This window comes from Dermacentor andersoni, chromosome 8 (assembly GCF_023375885.2).
Source record: "Dermacentor andersoni chromosome 8, qqDerAnde1_hic_scaffold, whole genome shotgun sequence".
NCBI classification, from domain to species: Eukaryota; Metazoa; Arthropoda; class Arachnida; order Ixodida; family Ixodidae; genus Dermacentor; species Dermacentor andersoni.
This window is the reverse complement of record NC_092821.1, coordinates 76,455,690-76,477,018: the sequence shown is the minus strand read 5'-3', so window position 1 is coordinate 76,477,018 and position 21,329 is coordinate 76,455,690. Positions and strand designations below refer to the sequence as shown.

Below are 21,329 nucleotides of genomic sequence, written 5' to 3'. Positions count from 1 at the left end.
AATCATCATGCGTATGCAACCAGCTGGTATTCTTACGATTCAGAGGGACCCAAAAGTCCCTGCGGTCGTGCAGAAAACTACACCTGCCGCAGAAAGGTACGAACATTTTGGCTTACACTCATTGTGCGTGGCTAGTGTAAACTTAAATTTGTGTATATGTGTGGGATATGCATAGCTTTTCAGACGAACGTAAGCGTGCAAAGCGGCAGGCGATTTGAAAGTAATGCAGTCCTGAAGCACACATTCAAGAAAAGCCTGAAGAACAAATAAAATTGTGTAAATGGGGCTAGTGCTTTTAAGAAAAAGAGCAATATACAAAGAATGTGCTCTAAACATATGAAGAAATCCTTTACTCCAAACAGAAACACAGGAAAAAAGCACGTATCAGAGGGCCGCCATTTCTTGGAAGCAAAGTTTCTTCCAGCACTCCCATTGTGGTTTGTATACAACAAACAACTGTGAAAATGCAAGCGATTTTTGCAGAAACTCAAATTGGTGATTGTACTGTCTCCCAGGAGAGAGGTAAGCAGTGCCTAGTTTAAGAAACATGGCCACATGAACCATAGCTCCGCCTCCCGTGATTGACACTCAGCGATGACCTGAAACAAAGGCCAAGTGTTTATTCGAGTTGCTCCGAACGCGGCCTTAAGAAGTGCATTCATATAAAGAAAATTGGGATAAATGTATCATAAATGTATCAAGTGAGCTAATTAATGATTGTCACGCAAAGAACATGTTTTGAAACGTCCTCGCCGTCCCTCATGAACCTATTGAGGTTGTATAGCAGCTCAGTTCGGGTGAAGTTTCCGACGATCTTGTCCGGCGGGCAGATGGAGGCGCTGCTATCAAAGTTCACGTCATAGGCCGCAATGGAAAACTGGACTTGCGTCAGGTTGGACTTTACGTAGCAGAACTGCATTGGACAGAACACCAACAGAAATGTGTGCAAATCATTCATTTTTACACAATGTAAGTATACTAAACAGTCCGTTTTGTAGCGGAACGTTCTAATTACACAATAAATGAAGGCGCTTTTCATTCGCACCTGCTCCGCGCTCCTTATTCCTCCGTTTTCACACATCGTTTCGAGAAACGCAAACTCTGTCCAATTATTGTGCCGCAGACTAAATTTGGTAGTACTAGCAATAATATATATATTGTCACGTGGTGGTGACGTAGAAGAACACAGTAGCAATACTGTGAACGAGAAAACTAACTTTTATTGGGCGAACTTGTGCCCACAAAACAGGCTACACTTATAGCACAACGAAAGCGGCGAACACAGTCGGCGATCGTCGGAAATCTGATCAGCGGGTCAAGCGCGTCGGCTTTTATAGAGCAGTCATCGAATGTTCCAGACTAATCGTTGGGACCCGCGTGCCTTCCACATAGTTCTACATCATTCGCGTCAGGCGATGAAATCAGATAAATCAAGGTTCGTCGACAACAGACCGCGGATAGAAGCATCGATGACTTTCTAGAAACTTCGGATACATGCAGGTGCGTCCCGCGCTGTGTGATAGCATTTGTTAGGCGGCGAAGCGTGGTCGCCCGATAAAGATAAGTACGTACACGTGTCAATACCCCCCTCTTAAAAAAAGCATCGACCCGATGCTGCAAACAAACGAAAGTAATACACAAAAGCACTCGTAGCAAAGAAAACAACAAAAATAACGAAGTTCGTCAGCGTCCGTAAAACGGTTTAAGGCGCACCACGTGGACCACTTCAGATCGTGCGCGGCGCCGCTGTGAATGCGAAATGCCGTCTGGCACGACCTCATAGTCCAGAGCGCCAATACGTCGGATGACCTTGTAGGGTCCGAAATAGCGTCGCAGTAGCTTCTCACTGAGTCCTCGTCGGCGTATCGGGGTCCATACCCAAACACGGTCGCCGGGCTGGTACTCGACGAAACGTCGTCGGAGGTTGTAGTGTCGGCTGTCGGTCCTCTGTTGGTTCTTGATCCGGAGGCGGGCGAGCTGTCGGGCTTCTTCGGCGCGCTGGAGATAGCTAGCGACGTCAACATTCTCTTCGTCAATGACGTGGGGCAGCATGGCGTCGAGCGTCGTCGTCGGGTTCCTGCCGTAAACCAGCTTAAACGGCGTGATCTGTGTTGTTTCTTGCACCGCCGTGTTGTAAGCGAAGGTTACATACGGCAGGACCGCGTCCCACGTCTTGTGCTCAACGTCGACGTACATCGCTAGCATGTCGGCGAGGGTCTTATTCAGGCGCTCCGTGAGACCATTAGTTTGCGGATGGTAGGCAGTTGTCCTCCTGTGGCTTGTCTGGCTATATTGCAGAATGGCTTGGGTGAGCTCTGCTGTAAAAGCCGTTCCTCTGTCGGTGATGAGGACTTCTGGGGCGCCATGTCGCAGCAGGATGTTCTCGACGAAAAATTTCGCCACCTCGGCTGCGCTGCCTTTCGGTAGAGCTTTTGTTTCAGCGAAGCGGGTGAGATAGTCCGTCGCCACGACGATCCACTTATTCCCGGATGTTGATGTCGGAAACGGCCCCAACAAATCCATCCCAATCTGCTCGAATGGTCGACGGGGAGGTTCGATCGGCTGTAGTAACCCTGCTGGCCTTGTCGGTGGTGTCTTGCGTCGTTGACAGTCTCGGCATGTCTTGACGTAACGGGCGACGTCGGTGGTAAGACGCGGCCAGTAATACCTTTCATGTATCCTCGACAGCGTCCGGGAGAATCCTAGGTGCCCAGCCGTAGGATCGTCGTGTAAGGCGTGCAGTACTTCTGGACGCAGCGCCGACGGAACAACAAGAAGGTAGTTGGCGCGGACTGGTGAAAAGTTTTTCTTCACGAGTAGGTTGTTTTGAAGCGTGAACGAAGATAATCCACGCTTAAATGCCCTAGGGACAACGTCGGTATGCCCGTCCAAATACTCGACAAGGGCTTTTAGCTCCGGGTCCCCTCGTTGTTGATCAGCGAAGTCTTCCGCGCTTATTATTCCAAGGAAGGCGTCGTCATCCTCGTTATCTTGCGGCGGCGGGTCAATGGGGGCGCGTGATAGGCAATCGGCATCTGAGTGTTTTCGACCGGACTTGTATGTTACAGTGATGTCGTATTCTTGTAGTCTAAGGCTCCACCGTGCCAGCCGTCCTGAAGGGTCCTTTAAGTTAGCTAGCCAACACAACGCGTGATGGTCGCTGACCACTCTGAATGGCCTGCCATATAGGTAGGGGCGAAATTTCGCTGTAGCCCAAACGATGGCGAGGCAATCCTTTTCCGTTGTGGAATAATTGCCTTCCGCTTTTGACAACGACCGGCTAGCGTAAGCTATCACGTGTTCATGTCCATCTTTTCTCTGGACTAGGACGGCACCGAGGCCTAGGCTACTGGCGTCAGTGTGGATTTCGGTATCGGCGTGCTCGTCGAAGTGCGCAAGTACGGGCGGCGACTGCATGCGTCGTTTGAGTTCTTCAAATGCGTCGGCCTGCTGCGTTTCCCACTTGAACTCGATGTCACATTTAGTTAGCTGTGTCAGCGGCTCAGCGATGCGTGAAAAGTCCTTGACAAATCGCCTGTAGTAGGCACACATGCCAAGAAATCTACGCACTGCCTTCTTGTCGGTGGGCTGCGGAAACTTTGCGATGGCAGCGGTCTTCTGCGGGTCGGGGCGGACTCCAGACTTGCTGATGACGTGGCCTAGGAAGAGAAGCTCATCGTAGGCGAAGCGGCACTTTTCTGGCTTCAGAGTGAGCCCTGATGACTTGATGGCCTCGAGTACTGTTGCGAGCCGCCTAAGGTGATCGTCGAAATGTTCGGCGAAGACAACGACGTCATCCAAGTAAACGAGACAGGTCTGCCACTTCAATCCTGCTAAAACCGTGTCCATCACGCGCTGGAACGTTGCAGGCGCCGAGCACAGTCCAAATGGCATAACCTTGAACTCGTAGAGGCCGTCTGGGGTGATGAAGGCGGTCTTTTCGCGATCTCTTTCGTCGACTTCAATTTGCCAATAGCCAGACTTGAGGTCCATCGACGAGAAGTATTTAGCGTTGCAGAGCCGATCTAATGCGTCGTCTATCCGTGGGAGGGGGTATACATCCTTCTTCGTGATCTTGTTCAGTCGACGATAATCGACACAGAAACGTAGGGTTCCGTCCTTTTTCTTTACCAGGACAACAGGGGATGCCCACGGGCTTTTCGACGGCTGGATGATGTCGTCGCGCAGCATTTCGTCGACTTGTTCTCTTATAGCTTCACGTTCCCGCGTCGAAACTCGGTAAGGGCTCTGGCGTAGTGGTCGAGCGCATTCTTCGGTTATTATGCGATGCTTTGCGACTGGTGTTTGTCGAATCCTCGATGACGTCGAAAAGCAGCCTTTGTATCGTCGAAGCAGACATCTGAGCTGTTGCTGCTTAATCACGGGGAGACTTGGACTTATGTCGAAGTCTGGCTCGGGAACTACGGTTGTCGGGGTAGATGCGATAGAATCCGAGAGGACAAATGCATCGCTGGTTTCCACAATTTCCTCAATGTATGCGATCGTCGTGCACTTGTTGATGTGCTTGAACTCCTTGCTGAAGTTTGTCAGCAACACCTTCGCGTTTCCTCCGTGCAGTCGAGCGATCCCTCTTGCGACGCAAATTTCACGGTCGAGCAGTAGACGTTGGTCGCCTTCGATGACGCCTTCTACGTCAGCGGGTGTTTCGGTGCCTACCAAAATAATAATGCTGGAGCGAGGCGGGATGCTCACTTGATCTTCAAGCACACTCAAGGCGTGGTGACTACGAGGGCTCTCCGGCGGTATTGCTCTATCTTCCGACAGCGTTATTGACTGTGACTTCAGGTCGATGATTGCGCCGTGTTGGTTCAGGAAGTCCATACCAAGAATGACGTCTCGTGAACACTGTTGGAGGATAACGAAAGTGGCAGGGTAAGTCCGGTCGTGAATGGTTATTCTTGCCGTGCAGATTCCAGTCGGCGTGATGAGGTGTCCTCCTGCGGTGCGAATTTGAGGGCCCTCCCATGCAGTCTTAACCTTCTTCAACTGGGCGGCGATGTGTCCACTCATTACGGAGTAATCGGCCCCTGTGTCGACTAAGGCAGTGACTGCGTGGCCGTCGAGAAGCACGTCGAGGTCGGTGGTTCTTTGTCTGGCGTTGCAGTTGGGTCTTGGCGTCGGATCACGGCTGCGTCGTGTTGATTTGAAGCTGGAACGTCGCGTCAAGTCGTCTTTCGTCGGTGTAGTCTTGGCTTCCCGACTTCTTCGGGACGGCGGCGTGTCGTCATTAAGTCGTCGAGATGGTTTCTTCGTCGTCTTCGTCGGCGGCGGAGGATCTTCGTCAGTTCGACGAACAGCAACCGCACCTCCATCGGTTGCTGCTTTTAGTTTTCCGGATATGGGCTGACGGACCGGCCCCGGGCTGGGCCAGTGTATGGTCGGCGCTGCGGCGACAGGTAGCGGCCTGGTGACGGCGAACGGGAAGCTCGTCGAGGGCTCCACTGAGTGGCGGCGAGGTAGTCGGCGATATCGCGAGGTCGTTCGCCAATCTGTGGCCGCGGCGCGTTAACGGCGAAACCTCGCAGTCCCATCTCCCGGTATGGGCATCGGCGGTAGATGTGCCCCGCTTCTCCGCAGTGGTAGCAGAGCGGGCGGTGGTCAGGAGCGCGCCAAATGTCCGTCTTCCTCGCGTAGGTGCGCTGGGCGACGGGTGGTCGTGCTGGCGCTGGCGGCGGCGGACGACGGAACTGCGGCGTGACAGGGCCCTGGCGCGGTCGCGGAGGGGGACCTTAACGGCGTGCGACGGCGGCGTAGGTCATCGCTTGCGGCTCAGGCTGGGGCGATACAGGGGCTACTCCAAGTTGTTGTTGGAGCTCTTCACGCACGGCGTCGGCAATCGAAGCCACTTGAGGCTGTGATGGTGGGAACAGCTTTTGTAGCTCCTCCCGCACGACCGCTCGGATAGCCTCGCGCAGGTCGTCGGTGGCCAGTGATTGAACTCCGGCGTAGTTTGTAGCGTTGGTGCGGCGGTCGAATTGCCGGTTTCGCATCTCGAGTGTCTTCTCGATGCTAGTGGCCTCGCGAAGAAACTCGTCGACAGTCTTCGGTGGGTTTCGTACCATACCGGCGAAAAGTTCCTCCTTAACACCACGCATTAGTAGCCGGACTTTCTTTTCCTCGGACATTTCCGGGTCGGCGTGGCGGAATAGGCGGCTCATTTCTTCTGTAAAAATCGCGGTGGTCTCGTTGGGCAGCTGCACTCGGGTTTCCAATAGCGCTTGGGCTCGTTCTCGGCGTACGACGCTTGCGAACGTCTGCAGTAAGCCGCTTCGGAAAAGTTCCCAGGTCGTTAAGGTGGCTTCTCGGTTCTCGAACCACGTCCTGGCCGCGTCTTCCAAAGCGAAGAAGACATATCGCAGTTTGTCGTCGCTGTTCCAGTTGTTAAAGGTAGCGACTCTCTCGTACGTCTCAAGCCAGCTTTCCGGGTCCTCGAAAGTTGAACCGCGGAACGTCGGAGGCTCCCTGGGCTGCTGCAGCACGACGGGTGACGCTGGGGCTGCCATTGGGGTGGACGTGGTGGCCATCTTCCTAGTCGTCTCAGGCAAAAGTCCGTGCTCCGGGGGCAGTCCTTGCAGCCTGCGGCTACCTCGCTGGTTCTTGGCGACGTTGGTGTCTTCCGAGTGAGGGCTTGAGTCACGGCTTTGTGGGGGCGTCCGGTACATGAACGCAAAGCACCTCCACCAGATGTCACGTGGTGGTGACGTAGAAGAACACAGTAGCAATACTGTGAACGAGAAAACTAACTTTTATTGGGCGAACTTGTGCCCACAAAACAGGCTACACTTATAGCACAACGAAAGCGGCGAACACAGTCGGCGATCGTCGGAAATCTGATCAGCGGGTCAAGCGCGTCGGCTTTTATAGAGCAGTCATCGAATGTTCCAGACTAATCGTTGGGACCCGCGTGCCTTCCACATAGTTCTACATCATTCGCGTCAGGCGATGAAATCAGATAAATCAAGGTTCGTCGACAACAGACCGCGGATAGAAGCATCGATGACTTTCTAGAAACTTCGGATACATGCAGGTGCGTCCCGCGCTGTGTGATAGCATTTGTTAGGCGGCGAAGCGTGGTCGCCCGATAAAGATAAGTACGTACACGTGTCAATATATATATATTGACACGTGTACGTACTTAACCTTATATATATATATATATATATATATATATATATATATATATATATATATATATATATATATATATATACATTTCTTGCGACTGACGATGGCTTCTGCACCAGCAGTTCGCAAAAGATACGCATATTACACATTATTATTAAACGCTGTTTTAAGTCACAATACACGGCACACAGCAAAACACACAGTACTTGTGTTCTGTATATCTCGCATAATTCTGTCTATAATTCCGCCATAAAACCATGTTTCAAAAGGGCGTATCCAACTTGCCCAACTTAGTGTTTCGAATGTCTTAGACAAAACAATTTAAACAATTTAATTATGGGGTTTTACATCCCAAAACCACTTTCTCGTTATGAGGCACACCGTAGCTGGGGACTGCGGAAATCTTGACCACCTGGGGTTCTTTAACGGGCAGCTAAATCTAAGTACACGGGTGTTTCAAAACAAATTTGACGCATCATAGAACATGAGCTAAACAAATTGATATTACGCCCTTACAAAAGCAGCTAAATAACAGACACTTCTCTTGATATAGTGAACAGTAAAAGTATAGTAAAAGTATAGTAAAAGTATAGAAAAAGAATAGCAAAAGAAAAAGTGAACAAAGACAGCGTGCTCCTACGCATGGGAAAAATAATTTCCATATAAGTTCCGCATATTATTCAGTTTTGAGCAATTATTGGTTTTTCCTTAAGAATATTTTAGCTTAATTTTTGAAAACCTATAGACTAAAGCGACAATATAGGCTGTACTCCAGTTCACGAATGAATCACATTGCCCTTGATTGCATCGTTTCTTTTCCATGATATGTCCTCCTCCTTCAGATTCTTTCTAACTCCTTTTGGCACGATAGCACCAGGTTCATTGATTGTGTACAGTTTACTCTTATGTACCTATTTTGCTCGATTAAAGTATTATATCTGGCGAGCTTTCAATATTTGATAGTTATAAAACAGAGTTGTGCGCGAGCGGCCGGTACTAACATGGTAGTTTTCATAATAATGAAGATTACAATGCGTTTGTACTTGTCAGTGACACTGACACGCCGTAACGGAATCTGAAATATAAGAGCGAAGTGTACAACTTGTCTAGCCACTGAGGAATAAGAGAACCAATCCTGCAGAGGCATCCGACTGCTTACACAAGTTGTTTTGTTTATTCAATAATGTGGACGTTCCATATTAGGTCCTTTCTGAACGACCCTACCTGAGCGACAAATTTTTGATGTATTCTTCTCGTTCTACAGGGTACACGCCAAAGTTTGTCTTTATCTCATGCTTTACGCGTTTATATACTTGGTGAAATACATATAGTGTTTTCGTAGTATTTAAACGTAGCTCGTTTTGTTCTAAGCAGTTGAGACTATCGTCGTATACTCATTAACGTTTTTTTTATTCACGTGTTTCTAAGTGTTGTGATCTAAAATGTACCTTCGTAGTCGTATGCATATATAAACTAGTTCGCGGAAGGTGATATTGAGATAGTATCATTCACGCACAGCCGGAACAATAAAGGACCCAAGGTATAAGCTAGCTTAACACCTCTGCTTTTTTGTTTTGGACTAGTTGGCACTGGTTGAGCCAGTAACATCATATAAGCTCAAGAAAAACAGCACGTATGCTGTACCTAGACAGTTTCTGTAATAATCTGCCTTAATGTATGGAATCGAAGGCCGACACTTAAACCCAGTAATTTATTCTTTTGCATCTTTCAATAATTTTATCTTTAAATATATTTAACGCCTGTTTAGGAGATTTATTCCTTGGAAACCATATTTAGATTTGGTAAATATTTTGTCCTTATTAGAAGATGATGACAACCTTTCATGAATGACATCTTACAAAATCTTACACAATACGAGTACAGTGTCCTACGAGCACTTACTGTTCATGGCATTAATATGCTCGAGTCTTACATAGCTCTGAATGAATGTGTGTGAGAAATAGGCAGTGCAAGTAGACCATGACAATTAGCAACCTATAATAGCTGATATTTCCCGGCATAAATATTCGCAATTTAGCTTAACGTATTTTGGCTTCTGTAGAGAGCGACAATTGCCACGTGTTTCACTGTCACAACGAATAATGGCGAAAATTTACCTCGTGTCTCACCAGTGATTAGTAAATTTTCAACTACCAGTGCTGAGAGAAAGGCTGAGACTATAGCAAATAAAATGATTTGATCTTGACGACACATTGCAGCTTTCGTTCAAGATAACTGTTGCTACGAACGGCCTCAATCGTCAGGCACCATTTCAAAGAAAACTTGGCTAGTTCCACATATTCTGTTTGAGGATGTTTAAACAAAACAAACCATCATTTATGCTGATGACAACATCCTTTTCCATCACGACATCTCCTGCCGGTTCCCCTAAAGGGGTCTCTTTGTCAGCCTTTTCTACAATATGGCATCGTTTGAGCAAACGAGCGTTTTCCAGTGACGCTACGCCGCAGTGATGTAATTGCAGGCTAAATTTCGGCACACCGAGGCAGGTCGCGCTGCAGCATAAACGGGCACCTAAGCAACCTACGATGCATCAGTTCAGTTGAAGAGTATGCTGATCATGGCATGGCATCAGTAACGACCGTAGATCGGAAAGGAGAAACGCCCATAGTTGTCTGGGTGATGGTGCTTTCGGCGAATAATAGAGATGGCAGAATGGCTTCTCAATCTCTGTGGTCAGGTATTACATAATACATGGCGACCACGCTGCCGACCATTCGATTGAAATGCTCTGTGGGGCCATTTACCTGAGGACAGTATGTTCTGCTGTTTTGAAGAATAAGGGGCCACTCGCCAAAATGAGCTTCGACAAACTCCCACAAAAAGCCACGCCATTCGTCGCGGAGGAGTTAACGGGGGAAGCCTGACGGCGAAAGGAAAGGCGGAGCGGAAAGGAGGCGACGTTTAGTTGTGTACACGTTTGTCTACATCTTTGTCTACAGTTTGCGCGTTCTTTTGGAAAATCCGAGCGCTACAGTTTTCCTGTGATTTCTGCTTAGACTGAACAATCTGAAGAAATGTCCCATCACAATGGCCGCATCCTCACGGTCGGTATTACAAAGAGGAACAGCGAGACGCTGTGTGTCGACGTTATAAAACTGGCGCGGCTATTGCTTCAAAACGAGCGTAAGCATGCTCGACTGAAAATCGTGGCGCACGTATTTATATCCAGTCCGAGCTAGTTAAAAGACATAGAAAAATGCGATGCAAACATATGAGTGTATTGTAAAATCCTACTTACAATTGCTGTCGCTGGCTTAGTCTATTTCGTTTCTTGTAAAATTTGACCCAAGCTGACAAATTATCTTCGTTGCATTTGAAATTCGGCCAAATAACCGGTAAACATAAGTGCGGAGTCTTTATACAGTAGTGAAGAGGAATGACCGGCGCTGCAGCCACATCGCCAGTCGTCCGGGAGGCGCGAGCTCGAGATTGCCTGAGCTGCTCTGGTTGAGACACGCTGCCGGCTGCTCTCTTGTACTGTGTGCGTATTAGATCCTGGTGGAGGTGCTGCGGTTATCCCCCAACCTGTAATTACGTGCCCGAACTCTGCAATCTGTCATGCCTGACGACCCCAGTGCGACATCCCCAGAGGTTACTCCAGCCACCGTATGTGCTGGTGCCCAGCGTCAGCGGGATCCTGATATCTTAAGCGGCACCGATCAGAAAGACGTTGAAGATTGGCTGGAATCGTATGAATGCGCCAGCATCACCAACAAATGGCACGATCCCCTCAAGCTCGGCAACGCGATCTTCCATTTATTGGGCGTCGCCAAGCTGTGGTTCAAAAGCCACGAAGCCGATCTCCGCACGTGGGCTAGCTTTAAAACCAGCATCGCAGAAGTTTTCGGCCGCCCTGGCGTGCAGAAAAATTGAGCTCAACGACGCCTACGAAGGCGATCCCAGCAAACTAGTGAAATGTTCACCAGCTCCATAGAGGACATCTTCGACCTCTGCCGGCGTGTCAACGCAACGATGGCGGAGGCGGACAAGGTACGTCACATCATGAAGGGCATTTCCTACAATGCCTCACCTGCTCCTTCAGTGTATTCTTCGTGGTCGAGAATCCGCTGCGGATTCTCGTCGACTGCATCACCCACAATGGCCTGACTACTACCGGGAGGCCAGTGAAAGGTGAAACGAATGAGCGAGTGAGGGAACATCCAACCAACATCCTTTCGTACAGCTCCCTCCGCTTCCTCCTCGCTACTCACTTGCCCGAGAGCGTGCGCCCTGTTTCTCGCCTTACCGCGACGAATGAGCGAGCTAATGAGCGACAAAGATCCTCAGCCCACCACGCATCTTGCCTTACGAGAGAGGTCACACACTCTCTCACTTCGCCTTTGTGCAGTGCGGGTTGAGGTGTTCTCTGTTCAGAGACAGTTACCGCGCTGCACTTAGCCTCACCTTTCACGCCCCAAGCAAGAATCTCTCTCTCAGAAACACGACACCCACACCTCTCCCCCGCTCACTTTCATTGCCCTCTTCCCAACTTGGTTGCCCGAATCAACAATAGAGGACGTTGCCCGAATGCACCCGTATTTTCTCTTGGTGAGTTATTGCCTCGTCTTCCCTCCCCAAAATGCGCCCACAGTCGTACCACCGTTCAACCGCGAAAGCGGCCGATATAGCCAAAAGAGGCTAATCGCTTTAGTAATCAATTTACACTGGCTTAACATGCACATTACAGCAGTTGCATTTTGCTCTGAGGGCCTATAGAGAAATTACCAAGTACGTATGGTATTACGCCTAGAATTGTAGCCGTTCGACGACAAACAGCAAGAAGTGTTGGTATTTTATTCGGCCCATGCGTTTGCGTGCTAGAAACTCCCTGCGTTTCCTGCTAAAAAAAGGAAGTGGACACTGACTACGGAATTTGAACTTTAAATCAAAAACACGTTCTGACTGTCACATGGCTGCCTTTTCACCATCTAGGTTTTTTGCTTGGAAACGTGAAGCTTGTTTCTAGAGAAAATAGGCTTGCGAAAGCAGGACATATCTGTGCAGAATAACGAATTTACCCGTTTACGAGACTTGCTATGTTATGCATCTGTCATGGTGCGGCTTTATTCGATTCGGCAAAGCTCCGATAAACAGGCGCCAAAAAGGTTGTAGTAATAGGACCCCACGAGCAAGACGGTATTGCCAGCTACTCGGGCAAGCGGTTGAAAGAAGTCGAAGGCAGGTTTAGCGATCACTGCCTTTTTGTTGTCGGCGCTACCGTGACGCCCCAAGAGCTTTTTGTAGGAACCCCTTTGTATTCTCTGCCCCGCGCGTGCATTGACAAGCTCACTAAGAAGGCGGGGGTGTGTCTGTGCGGGGGTGTGTCTGGCGGGGGTGTGTCACTAAGAAGGCGAAATATATGGTGTGTCTGTGCAAGCCTGCGTCCACGAGGTGCTGACATTGTATGTGGTGTCTCTGTGCAATCCCGTGTCCAGGAATTGCTGACAGTGTATGTGTACCAACGGTGCCCTATGGCCGGTTGCCGTAGTTTGTACTATGTTGGGAACTGACTATGGAGGCCCGCCACGGACTCAAGGGTGTGCGTGTGTGGTGCAGTACGAGTTCGCGAACTCTATCAGCAGGGGGGAAGCACCCGTTTCCTCGCCCATAATTTAAAGAGGCGAGGCCAAGACCTTGGGAGGAGCCAGTATAAAAATGGGTGAACTTGATTGGATCATCACCAATATCTGCCGTTGTCCAACCCAAGGCACTGGGAAAATGAGAAGTCATTTAAGCGCAGGTTTTAGACTGAGCTAAGCAGTCTAGAAGCTGAGCCTACAATCTGCTGAAATGCGCCAAGGAGCTAGTGCCGTTCAGTATCGCCTGGGCCGCCTAGCCGCGTCTGAACTGCGAGTTGCTGGTTGGTGTAAGAGACGACAAACCGATGTCTGCAACGAAGCTCAGGGTAGCTCCCCTCAAGTTAGCTCAACCTGCTCGTGGGAAGACGTCAGACCGAGACGGCCGGGAAACCCAGCCTAACAAACCCATCCACCTCAAAGAGATCGAATTGGCAGAGTTCTTCAGGAAAGCTCTCTGCCGTTGGCTCGACGCTTGATGGACTTACTGCTGGTGCCCGGCCCTGCGTATGCCATCATTTGTTTTCTTTTGAGCTCTGTTTAGCTTACCACCGTTAAGTGTATTCTTGTGTCGTGTTAATTTTTATATCCACTGTCAATTGCTCCTTGTATTTTTTTTTGTCGTCATCATTCATCTGTATTAAGTGCATGCGTGTTGGCGTTGTGTTTTTGTGTTTATTTTTATTTGGGTATTGTTGTCAGTCGATAAATATATTTTTTTTCTTTCTTTCTCCCGACTCTGACCCCTTCACTGTGTTCGCTTCAGTAGAGAATGACCAACCGGCTTGTATACTCCCTCGACGACTTCGCGCCAACGGTGAATGGGCGACACGCCGTGACAGTATCCATGACAAGCGTTTAATGCGTCTAATTCCGGTAACATCGCAATCTTCACTATAAAAAACGGCGGACCAATAGAAAACGTGCGTTTGCCATGAACAATTAGCAGGTTTGCGGTAAGCAATGTAAGGCCGCTAATTATTAGGTCATGGCCTGTGCAAAAGTACATGCCTTGCATAGAAACCACGCTTTCTTCAGAGCATTCGATCATCTTTGGTGTGTTGAATCAGAATGATATTGGACAACATGGAAGATCAGAATTAGCAACGATCTTCTGCTCTTCTTCGTGTGGTCTCCGTTGTAGCCTCAATCAAACCCTCAGCAATAAGAAAATTAAAATCTGAACCCCATTACGTGAATGCCGCAGCCCGGTGTTTCATCAATTAGGACACAGACGCCTGCATGGTACACGAGGAGAGCAATCTTTTCCAGATAGCTTCTTTCAAAAATTGCTGCACAGAACTGTGGCCCTAGTGTTTTCTGGAGCTGCTAATGTGGTGGTTTATCCACCATTAGAGAGATGCATGATAGTCGCATTTCGTTAAACTTCATTATTTTGGTACACAACAGCTATGCGTGTATACAAAAGAAAAGCATTTAAAACAAATATAGCATTCTAAATTAAAAGAAAATAGCATTTGCAATGGATGTGCAGAGGTGCGAGTGCTACTGACTTTTTTTAATATTAAGATGACTGGGAAGTTCAAAAGATAAAGCGCCAGAAATAAGGTCAGAATACCTTCACAAAGCAAAAACGTCAAAACAACAGGCAAGCTTGTCAACTACACATTGTTGCTACGGCACATGAAAGAAAGAAGCGCCAGAGCTTATACCCTAAATTTTAATTCTTTTAAAAAATGTATCATCGCACCTGTAGTTCTCTCGCGCGATATAGCTCTTTGAGACGCTGGGCACACTTATTTTGAGAAGCGGAGGAATGCGAGCGTGACAGCTCAAACCACATTTCACTCGTGGCAGATTTTTTTCGAAGCTATGCGGCATATTAAGATATGGTACTCCTTTTTTCATTGGGATGGCCGATAGGCCATATTTGGGAATTTCGCAACTTTGGTGAAACAACTGCAGGCTTTATTTTTGCCCTTGCCACAGCCAACAAGGATTAGCAGTTTTAACCACGCTATACATGCTGGACTAGTAGCAACTCTTAGAAGACCCAACCCTTTGACATTCACCAATACGGACGTGAGCGTGAGCCGATATAAAGGCGCTGTTTCGTTTCCCATGACACATTGGCTTGTACTACGGCACGTTGTGAAGGTGCAGTGTATAACTCAGTGGACATTGGCGCCATGTATAACTATGCGACGCCTTCAGAAACTGTGTGGCAGCGCCCACGCAAAGGGCCGTCGTATTAAGTCATTCCTTCATTTCCGTTCTCTTGTTTTTTTTTTTATCCTTCCCTCCTTTTCAAACAACGAAAGCGTAGTACGCGATGAAAGAAATTCCGCACGTTGTGGAATTGCGTAGGACGAGCAGAAGATGTTTTGGCGTTTAAACCGATAGCCACTAAACGCGGTAACTGCGTATTTTAATTTTTTTCTTTATTTTTCCAAGGTACGTAAGAATGTTGCTCAATATCGCGATGAGGTCTCGGCAACGAAACACAAGGAACTCTTCAAGACGCGTCGCTCACCTTTTTGAGGTACGTCGCTCGATTGTCAAACATTTCGGTATGTTTCTCTTTGGCACCCTTGTCGTATGTTCTCATCGTGAGAGCGTTGATATCTAAACCCAAGTTTTTCGTGTAGTTTGTATTCGTCTGATTGCAGACCTGCCCAGAAAAAGAGATAAAATTGCATTGGCTACGCGTAATAGTGGGGTCATTCATTAGGGACAGCGAAACTGTTTTCGAGATTTCAGAAGGTCCAACAAGTTACGCGCAGCGATATGAAGACGGTGAAATCTGACAGAAATATGGAGTCGGGACAAACGCCGTCAACACAAGATCAATGTCGCTACCATATACAATTTGAAGTCCCCCTGCAGTATGTTTGGCCAATCGAATGCCATACAAAAAAGAAAGATATCACCAATGGCGCAGCGCCAACGAATGCTTACGATTTTAGTTATTGAAGGAGCTCATAATGAACGTCGTACAAGATTTCAAGGCTGACGCTGCGAATGATTCTGCGTTGAAATAAGTAAGTGGTTATTTTATCTCGTCATTAAAGCATTTGAGCAGAACAATCACTGGAAGCTTAAATACGAGGCGCCCAATACGACCTAGACAACTATACGTAAGTTTGTGAGACGTAATAAAATTATTGCTGATGCCCACTGGTTTTAGCATGGCATTTGTGCTCTTATAGAACAACGCTGCTGTAATCTAGCGCACAATTTATGCTTGAAGCTAAACATTTCGACAGAATTACCTTTCTGGTTGAGAAAATTTATTGGGACTTTGCGAGTGACTCCAACCAAACGAGTGGATTTTATTATCCTGAAGTTTGGAAGTCCATTCAGCTTTTACTTTAGGGGGTATTCTTTGGAGGTAGTGGCGTGCAGCTCTTAAAAGCTCCTTCGAAAAAATGAATGCGGAGCGCGGAAAGTGGGGAAACACTTGACTGGGAATCCTTTCTTAACAGACGTGAAGGGGTGAAAGGATGCGATGTCTGCGGCCGTGGTGATGGGTTGGGATGACCGATGCTGGGGGCACTTGACCCTCGGGAATGCCGTTGAAGTGGGGCATGTGAGCAGGGAGTGCAGTCGTTTTGGTGCTATTGACCGATAGCGGGGATCTGCGTGGCTGGGTATCCTTTCCTTCTTTTCGTCGTGTCGCCATGGCTATGGCTATACAAAGAAGGTAGGTTGCCCTTCACGCTGTTTATATTACCCGCCCTGTTATCAACGTGCCATGACACCAGTAGCACCCTTTTTGTCGAGTTCGCCTCTGTTTGAAAAATTTGGGTTTCTTGGAAAGCAACTTATTGGTCTGCATCTTCAGGATGTTCGGCGACGGCGCTGCTTATTGGGTTGAATGTTGTGACGTCATTCCCATGTTACCTAATTCTCTCTCTAAATTTTTGGTTGCCCATATGTATGTCACCGGAGATTCGGCAGAACTCGTATTTAGACGATGCCTTGCGATTTTTCTTTCGGTGGACGGTCTTTTGTTTTACGGAGAAGGATATTCAAAGTGTTTATAGATTTGTGTGCGACACTGAAGACTTTTTTTTTTGTCAATATTCGTCTGAGAGCTTCGCTGGCGCCTTTGACGTATCGGATGGACACTCGTTGCTGGATAAGTGGGGAAGTCTATGGTTGAAGGTCCTGTAGTCCGTTTCATGTAGTTGTTGTCGGGTGGTTTTTCGTAAGAAATCTTTTGTGTAGCCGTTCCTTTTAAAGTCGTTGAGAGCCGTTCTCCTGTCTTTCTTTTGATCTTATTCCAATGAGCAATGAGTCTCGGCTCTTGTGAAATAAAAAAATTACAACAAATGCCTTGGGGTTTCGTGCATGATCAGGTTCGAAGTGAAGGTGCTCGAAGTGAAACGGCACGTGTGGTTTGGTTACCAGTAGACTGGAAATTTTAGAATCCCGTCTATTCTTCTAACTAGTACAACCAGGAATCGGAGCAATCTGTTCGCTTCGCCCTCATACGTGAACAGTACATCCAGGTTGACGGAATTGAAGTGGCTCTGCAGGTTTTCAAGTTCCCCATGCAGAGAATAAATTCCCGAGGGTCAAGCGCCCCCAGCATCGGTCATCCCAGTGCATCAGCACCGCCGCAGGCATCGCATCCTTTCCGTCCATCACGTCTGTTAGGAAAAACATTCCCGGTCAAGTGTTTCCCCACTTTCCGCGCTCTCCCTTCATTTTTGCGAAGGATGTCTTAAAAACTGCACCCCGCTACGCCCGCAGAATACCCCCCAGAAGGAGGAACTGAATTGGCGGCGAAACGTCGCGCTGGTAAAATCACTTTTTGCGTTGGAATCACTCGCGATGTCCTAACGGTTGTTGCTGTATTTCACCTAGGGGTGAACACGTGTCCCTGAGCGCGTCTCTATGCTGTGTGATGCACATTCTTAATTTTTCATGAGGCGGCTGTCACAGCAATTAACCACCTCAGCACGGCGTCTTCCTTACCGCTGCTGGTATTGCATCTTGATCTTCGTCACTGACGACACAGTCTTTGAATAGGTCGTACTCGCCGATGTCAGCGTTTTCGTAGTCGTCAATTTTCGGTTGGTACCAGCGGCCCTTCATGGTGAAGGACACGCCAATAGGAACCTGAATTTTCTGCTGCGTCCGAAGACACTGCGCGAGCAGACCTGCTTCGAGCTGCAGGAAAAAAGGGAGTCTGGTATATTACGGTGACAGTTGCACATGTCGGTGTTGTAAAGCATTGTTTATTATGTGCTAGGTCCAGTTTAAGTGTACAAAAGAAGCATTGACGGGTGCTAGTTGCATTATGTAGGAATCAGGTTGGAGAGCATACACGATGTAACAGTATTTAGCAAAGTGAACAGAACTAGTGTGGATACAGCGTATAAAAAAGGAGAGGGTAGTGACAGGTTTCAGGGAAAGGGTAAAAGATGGTTTCGGGAAACAGCCACATTTATGAGGATATGCTAAGCTACTCCCTTAAAAAATTGTTTCATGCACAACCTAAATCACTTTCACGTTGCCATATGTATATGTTCGCATGCTTTCTGTATCTATGTATGTTTATGTCTAATTACTTTCCCGCCTTCCGTGGTCACTGGGTAGCCAGTGGTTCATCGTGGGCATCGTGGTGCGCCGTGTGTTGTGCATCGAGTTGCTGTGCACGGGAAACCGGGCTTGAAACCAACCATCGCACCAAGTTCAGTCACCGAGTTTGCGCAAGCAAAGAGGAAAGCTAAAGCAATATAAGGCTGATAAATATATGGGCAGTTATGTTCATGATGCATTTTGGCCGTCATGGCTTAATACTTTGTCTATTCTTTACCACCTAAGCACGCATATACAGTGATCTCATCAACTCTAAACAAGAACGAAGTTCATATAAAGATGGAGGCTGGAATTTATATGGAGCCATCGAGCAACAAATGTCGCTAAAGACTTGACATTCAGAGGTATTCTTTGCTCGGTCACTCTTGATTGCATCTCCTCAAGGTGCGAAATGTACTGGTCATAGGATCCCTTGAAAGAGGAGTGTATGGCCACAGAACCATTCCTTGATGCGTGCATCAAAGACAAGACGTCCTCCAAGCTTGAACATCCCGAGCCTCAGAACGCAGCTACGAAGTTCAGAAAGCCGAACGTCACACTGCTGCCTATACGTATGCTTCTGTGTGACTCTTTCCTAATGATTTGGCTAAATAAATATCAATGATAGCTTTTTAAACACCGGATGGAAAACTAAGTGGCATATTTTTGGAAGATTATGTGGCAGAAAATTTCCTGTAAATTTTATATAGGTTGAATATACAATAGGTTTAACAATCAGTATTGTGCCAGGTGGCCATACCGTGAGAATTACTATTTGGTTATTTATAGAAATCCCCATAGCTGCTTTAGGTAACGATCATGTACTCGAGAAATTGATTTGCCTTGACACGGTGAAGATAAATGACGAATTTATGAACAAAAACTGATTTTTTAGCTCTGCTAACAAAATGCTCTTCTGACTTGCAAGATTTAGTGAAGCTTATTTTGGAAAGCAGTGACCTAGAAATCAACTTAACTGCAGTTGTGGTTCGTCACGTTGGTACCATCCACCCTGACATGACTGAATAATGCTAGGAATTACCAGTTCGCTGAAAAAGCTTTACGCGCGCATGCATGTAATCTCATATTTTCGGATAATATAGGGAAGTCATACGAATACCAAGTGGCTCATTATACCTAGGTAAATTTTCACAGTAAAGCTGTATACCTCTGCTATCCAAGGAAATTTTCGTGTCGTTGTCGTGGTAAGAAAAAAACTCCACATACATGGGCCAATCCAAGAGATAGTCCAATGCCAGACTGAACCTGGCATTGCACTGGGAACAGTGACAGCAGTGACTTGGCAGCAGTGACAGCTGATCGGCGCAGCGCTAAAACCTTGATCCCTGTACTGCAGATATCGCGAATCTTGCTGACCACCAGGAGCCTTGGTCTGCTTGCGTCACTTCCTTGACGGTTCTTCCGCTGAGGACGTCATCAGGACAAGCGGTACAAAGCCGGCTGCCTTCGCTGGACCGACACTTGGCAGCAGTGACAGCTGATCGGCGCAACGCTAAAAACTTGATCCCTGTACTGCAGGTTGGTGTCCAAATTATACATGCTTTGTAACTAGATAGTTTATGCTGTCGCTGCTGCCTTTCTGTATTGCTGTGTATCTATTGTATATTTATTATACCTTCTGTCCACTGGTACTGTTCCTTTGCGAAAACATGACCAAATCTACAGCTGAAAGAGAAAGCCGATGCGAAATCCGAGAACTTCGTGCTGAAATGAAGTCTCTCGTGGACAGTGTTAGATTTATGAGCGATCAATTTGAGGGCATGAAAAAGCTTAGAGAAGCCACAGAAGATAGGGAAGCCTGGAGAAAGCCGAACGAAAAGTTATGTTCTAGGTGCATGGAAAATGAAAATGTTATTCAACAACTTCAGAAGAGGGTTGTTCAATCGGAGCAATACTCGCGCAGGTCCATTATAGAAATTAAGGGACTTGTGCAACAGGACAATGAACACGTTACTGAACTTGCGAAAATTGGTGGTGCGCTGGCTGAGCCCATAACTTCTGACATTGAAGTCTGTCACCGTGTGCCCACCCGAGAAGCTGGAAAACCAAATATAGTTGTCCAGTTTAAGAGCAAACAGAAGAGGGACAGTGTTCTTGAATAAGCGCGGAAGGCTAGGTTGCGAAACAATCAGGTTGGAATTCCTGATGATACCAGAGTATTTATTAATGAGCACCTCTGTCCGACCTTGAAACGTCTTTTTTCGCTGGCATTAGCAAGAAAGCGCGAATGTCAGTGGCGCTTTGTCTGGACGCGAAATGGGAAAGTACTTGCACGCAAGACTGAAGCCAGTAGTGTTGTCCACATTGCCTCAGAGACTGACCTTCAAAAGATTGCCTAAACTGCAGCGTCTAAAGAAGTTAAACTTTGCTCTCTTTTGACTACACGATGTATCGTGAGTATAGCTTTCCAAGCGAAATTTTTCTGCCCGCACCGCAAAAAAAACATTTCCGCGCTTCACGTGAATGCGCGTTCACTTGCCTATAAGCACGACATAGTAACTATGTTTCTAGCCGAGTTTACTTTTCCATTTGACATTATCATGTTCTCTGAAACATGGTATCAGGAACACAGTGAAATGCTGATCATAGATGGTCCCAGACATTTCTTTATTAATCGCACCGATAAACGTGGGGGGCGGTGTAGCATTGCATGTCAAGCGCGGCATACAGTGTGATGTGCTTGAGGAATTCACCGGCGTCACGCCACAGTACGAAGTGCTAAGCGTTAAATCTGACAATAACCTGTTTGTTGTGATGTACCGACCACCTACTGGTAATATATCTAATTTCTTAGAATTTACTGAAAAGCTATTAGAGCATGCTACTTTTCACAATTACAAAGTGCTTCTTGGTGGTGACTTCAACATTAACGTGCTTGATGAAAGCGCTTCAACTCGTGCAGTAACTAATGTAATCAATTCTTCCGGTTTCTGCAGCGTTATTACGACACCTACTCGCGTGACACCATCTTGTCAATCAGGTCTCGACCATTTCATTGTTAACGCTGGTGCA

The 21,329-nt window shown here is 47.4% G+C and overlaps 1 protein-coding gene across 1 annotated transcript; it reads right to left on the bottom strand.

The window, feature by feature from the left end:
- Nucleotides 1-640: 640 nt before the first annotated feature.
- LOC126538831 (uncharacterized) lies at nucleotides 641-17,879 on the bottom strand. Its single transcript, XM_055075065.1, has 3 exons — nucleotides 17,691-17,879; nucleotides 15,241-15,378; nucleotides 641-913 (listed from the first exon to the last, which is right to left on the bottom strand). Exons 1-3 carry the CDS (start codon nucleotides 17,808-17,810, stop codon nucleotides 707-709), a joined length of 465 nt encoding a protein of 154 aa, XP_054931040.1. The 5' UTR covers nucleotides 17,811-17,879; the 3' UTR covers nucleotides 641-706.
- Between the last annotated feature and the right edge of the window lie 3,450 nt (nucleotides 17,880-21,329).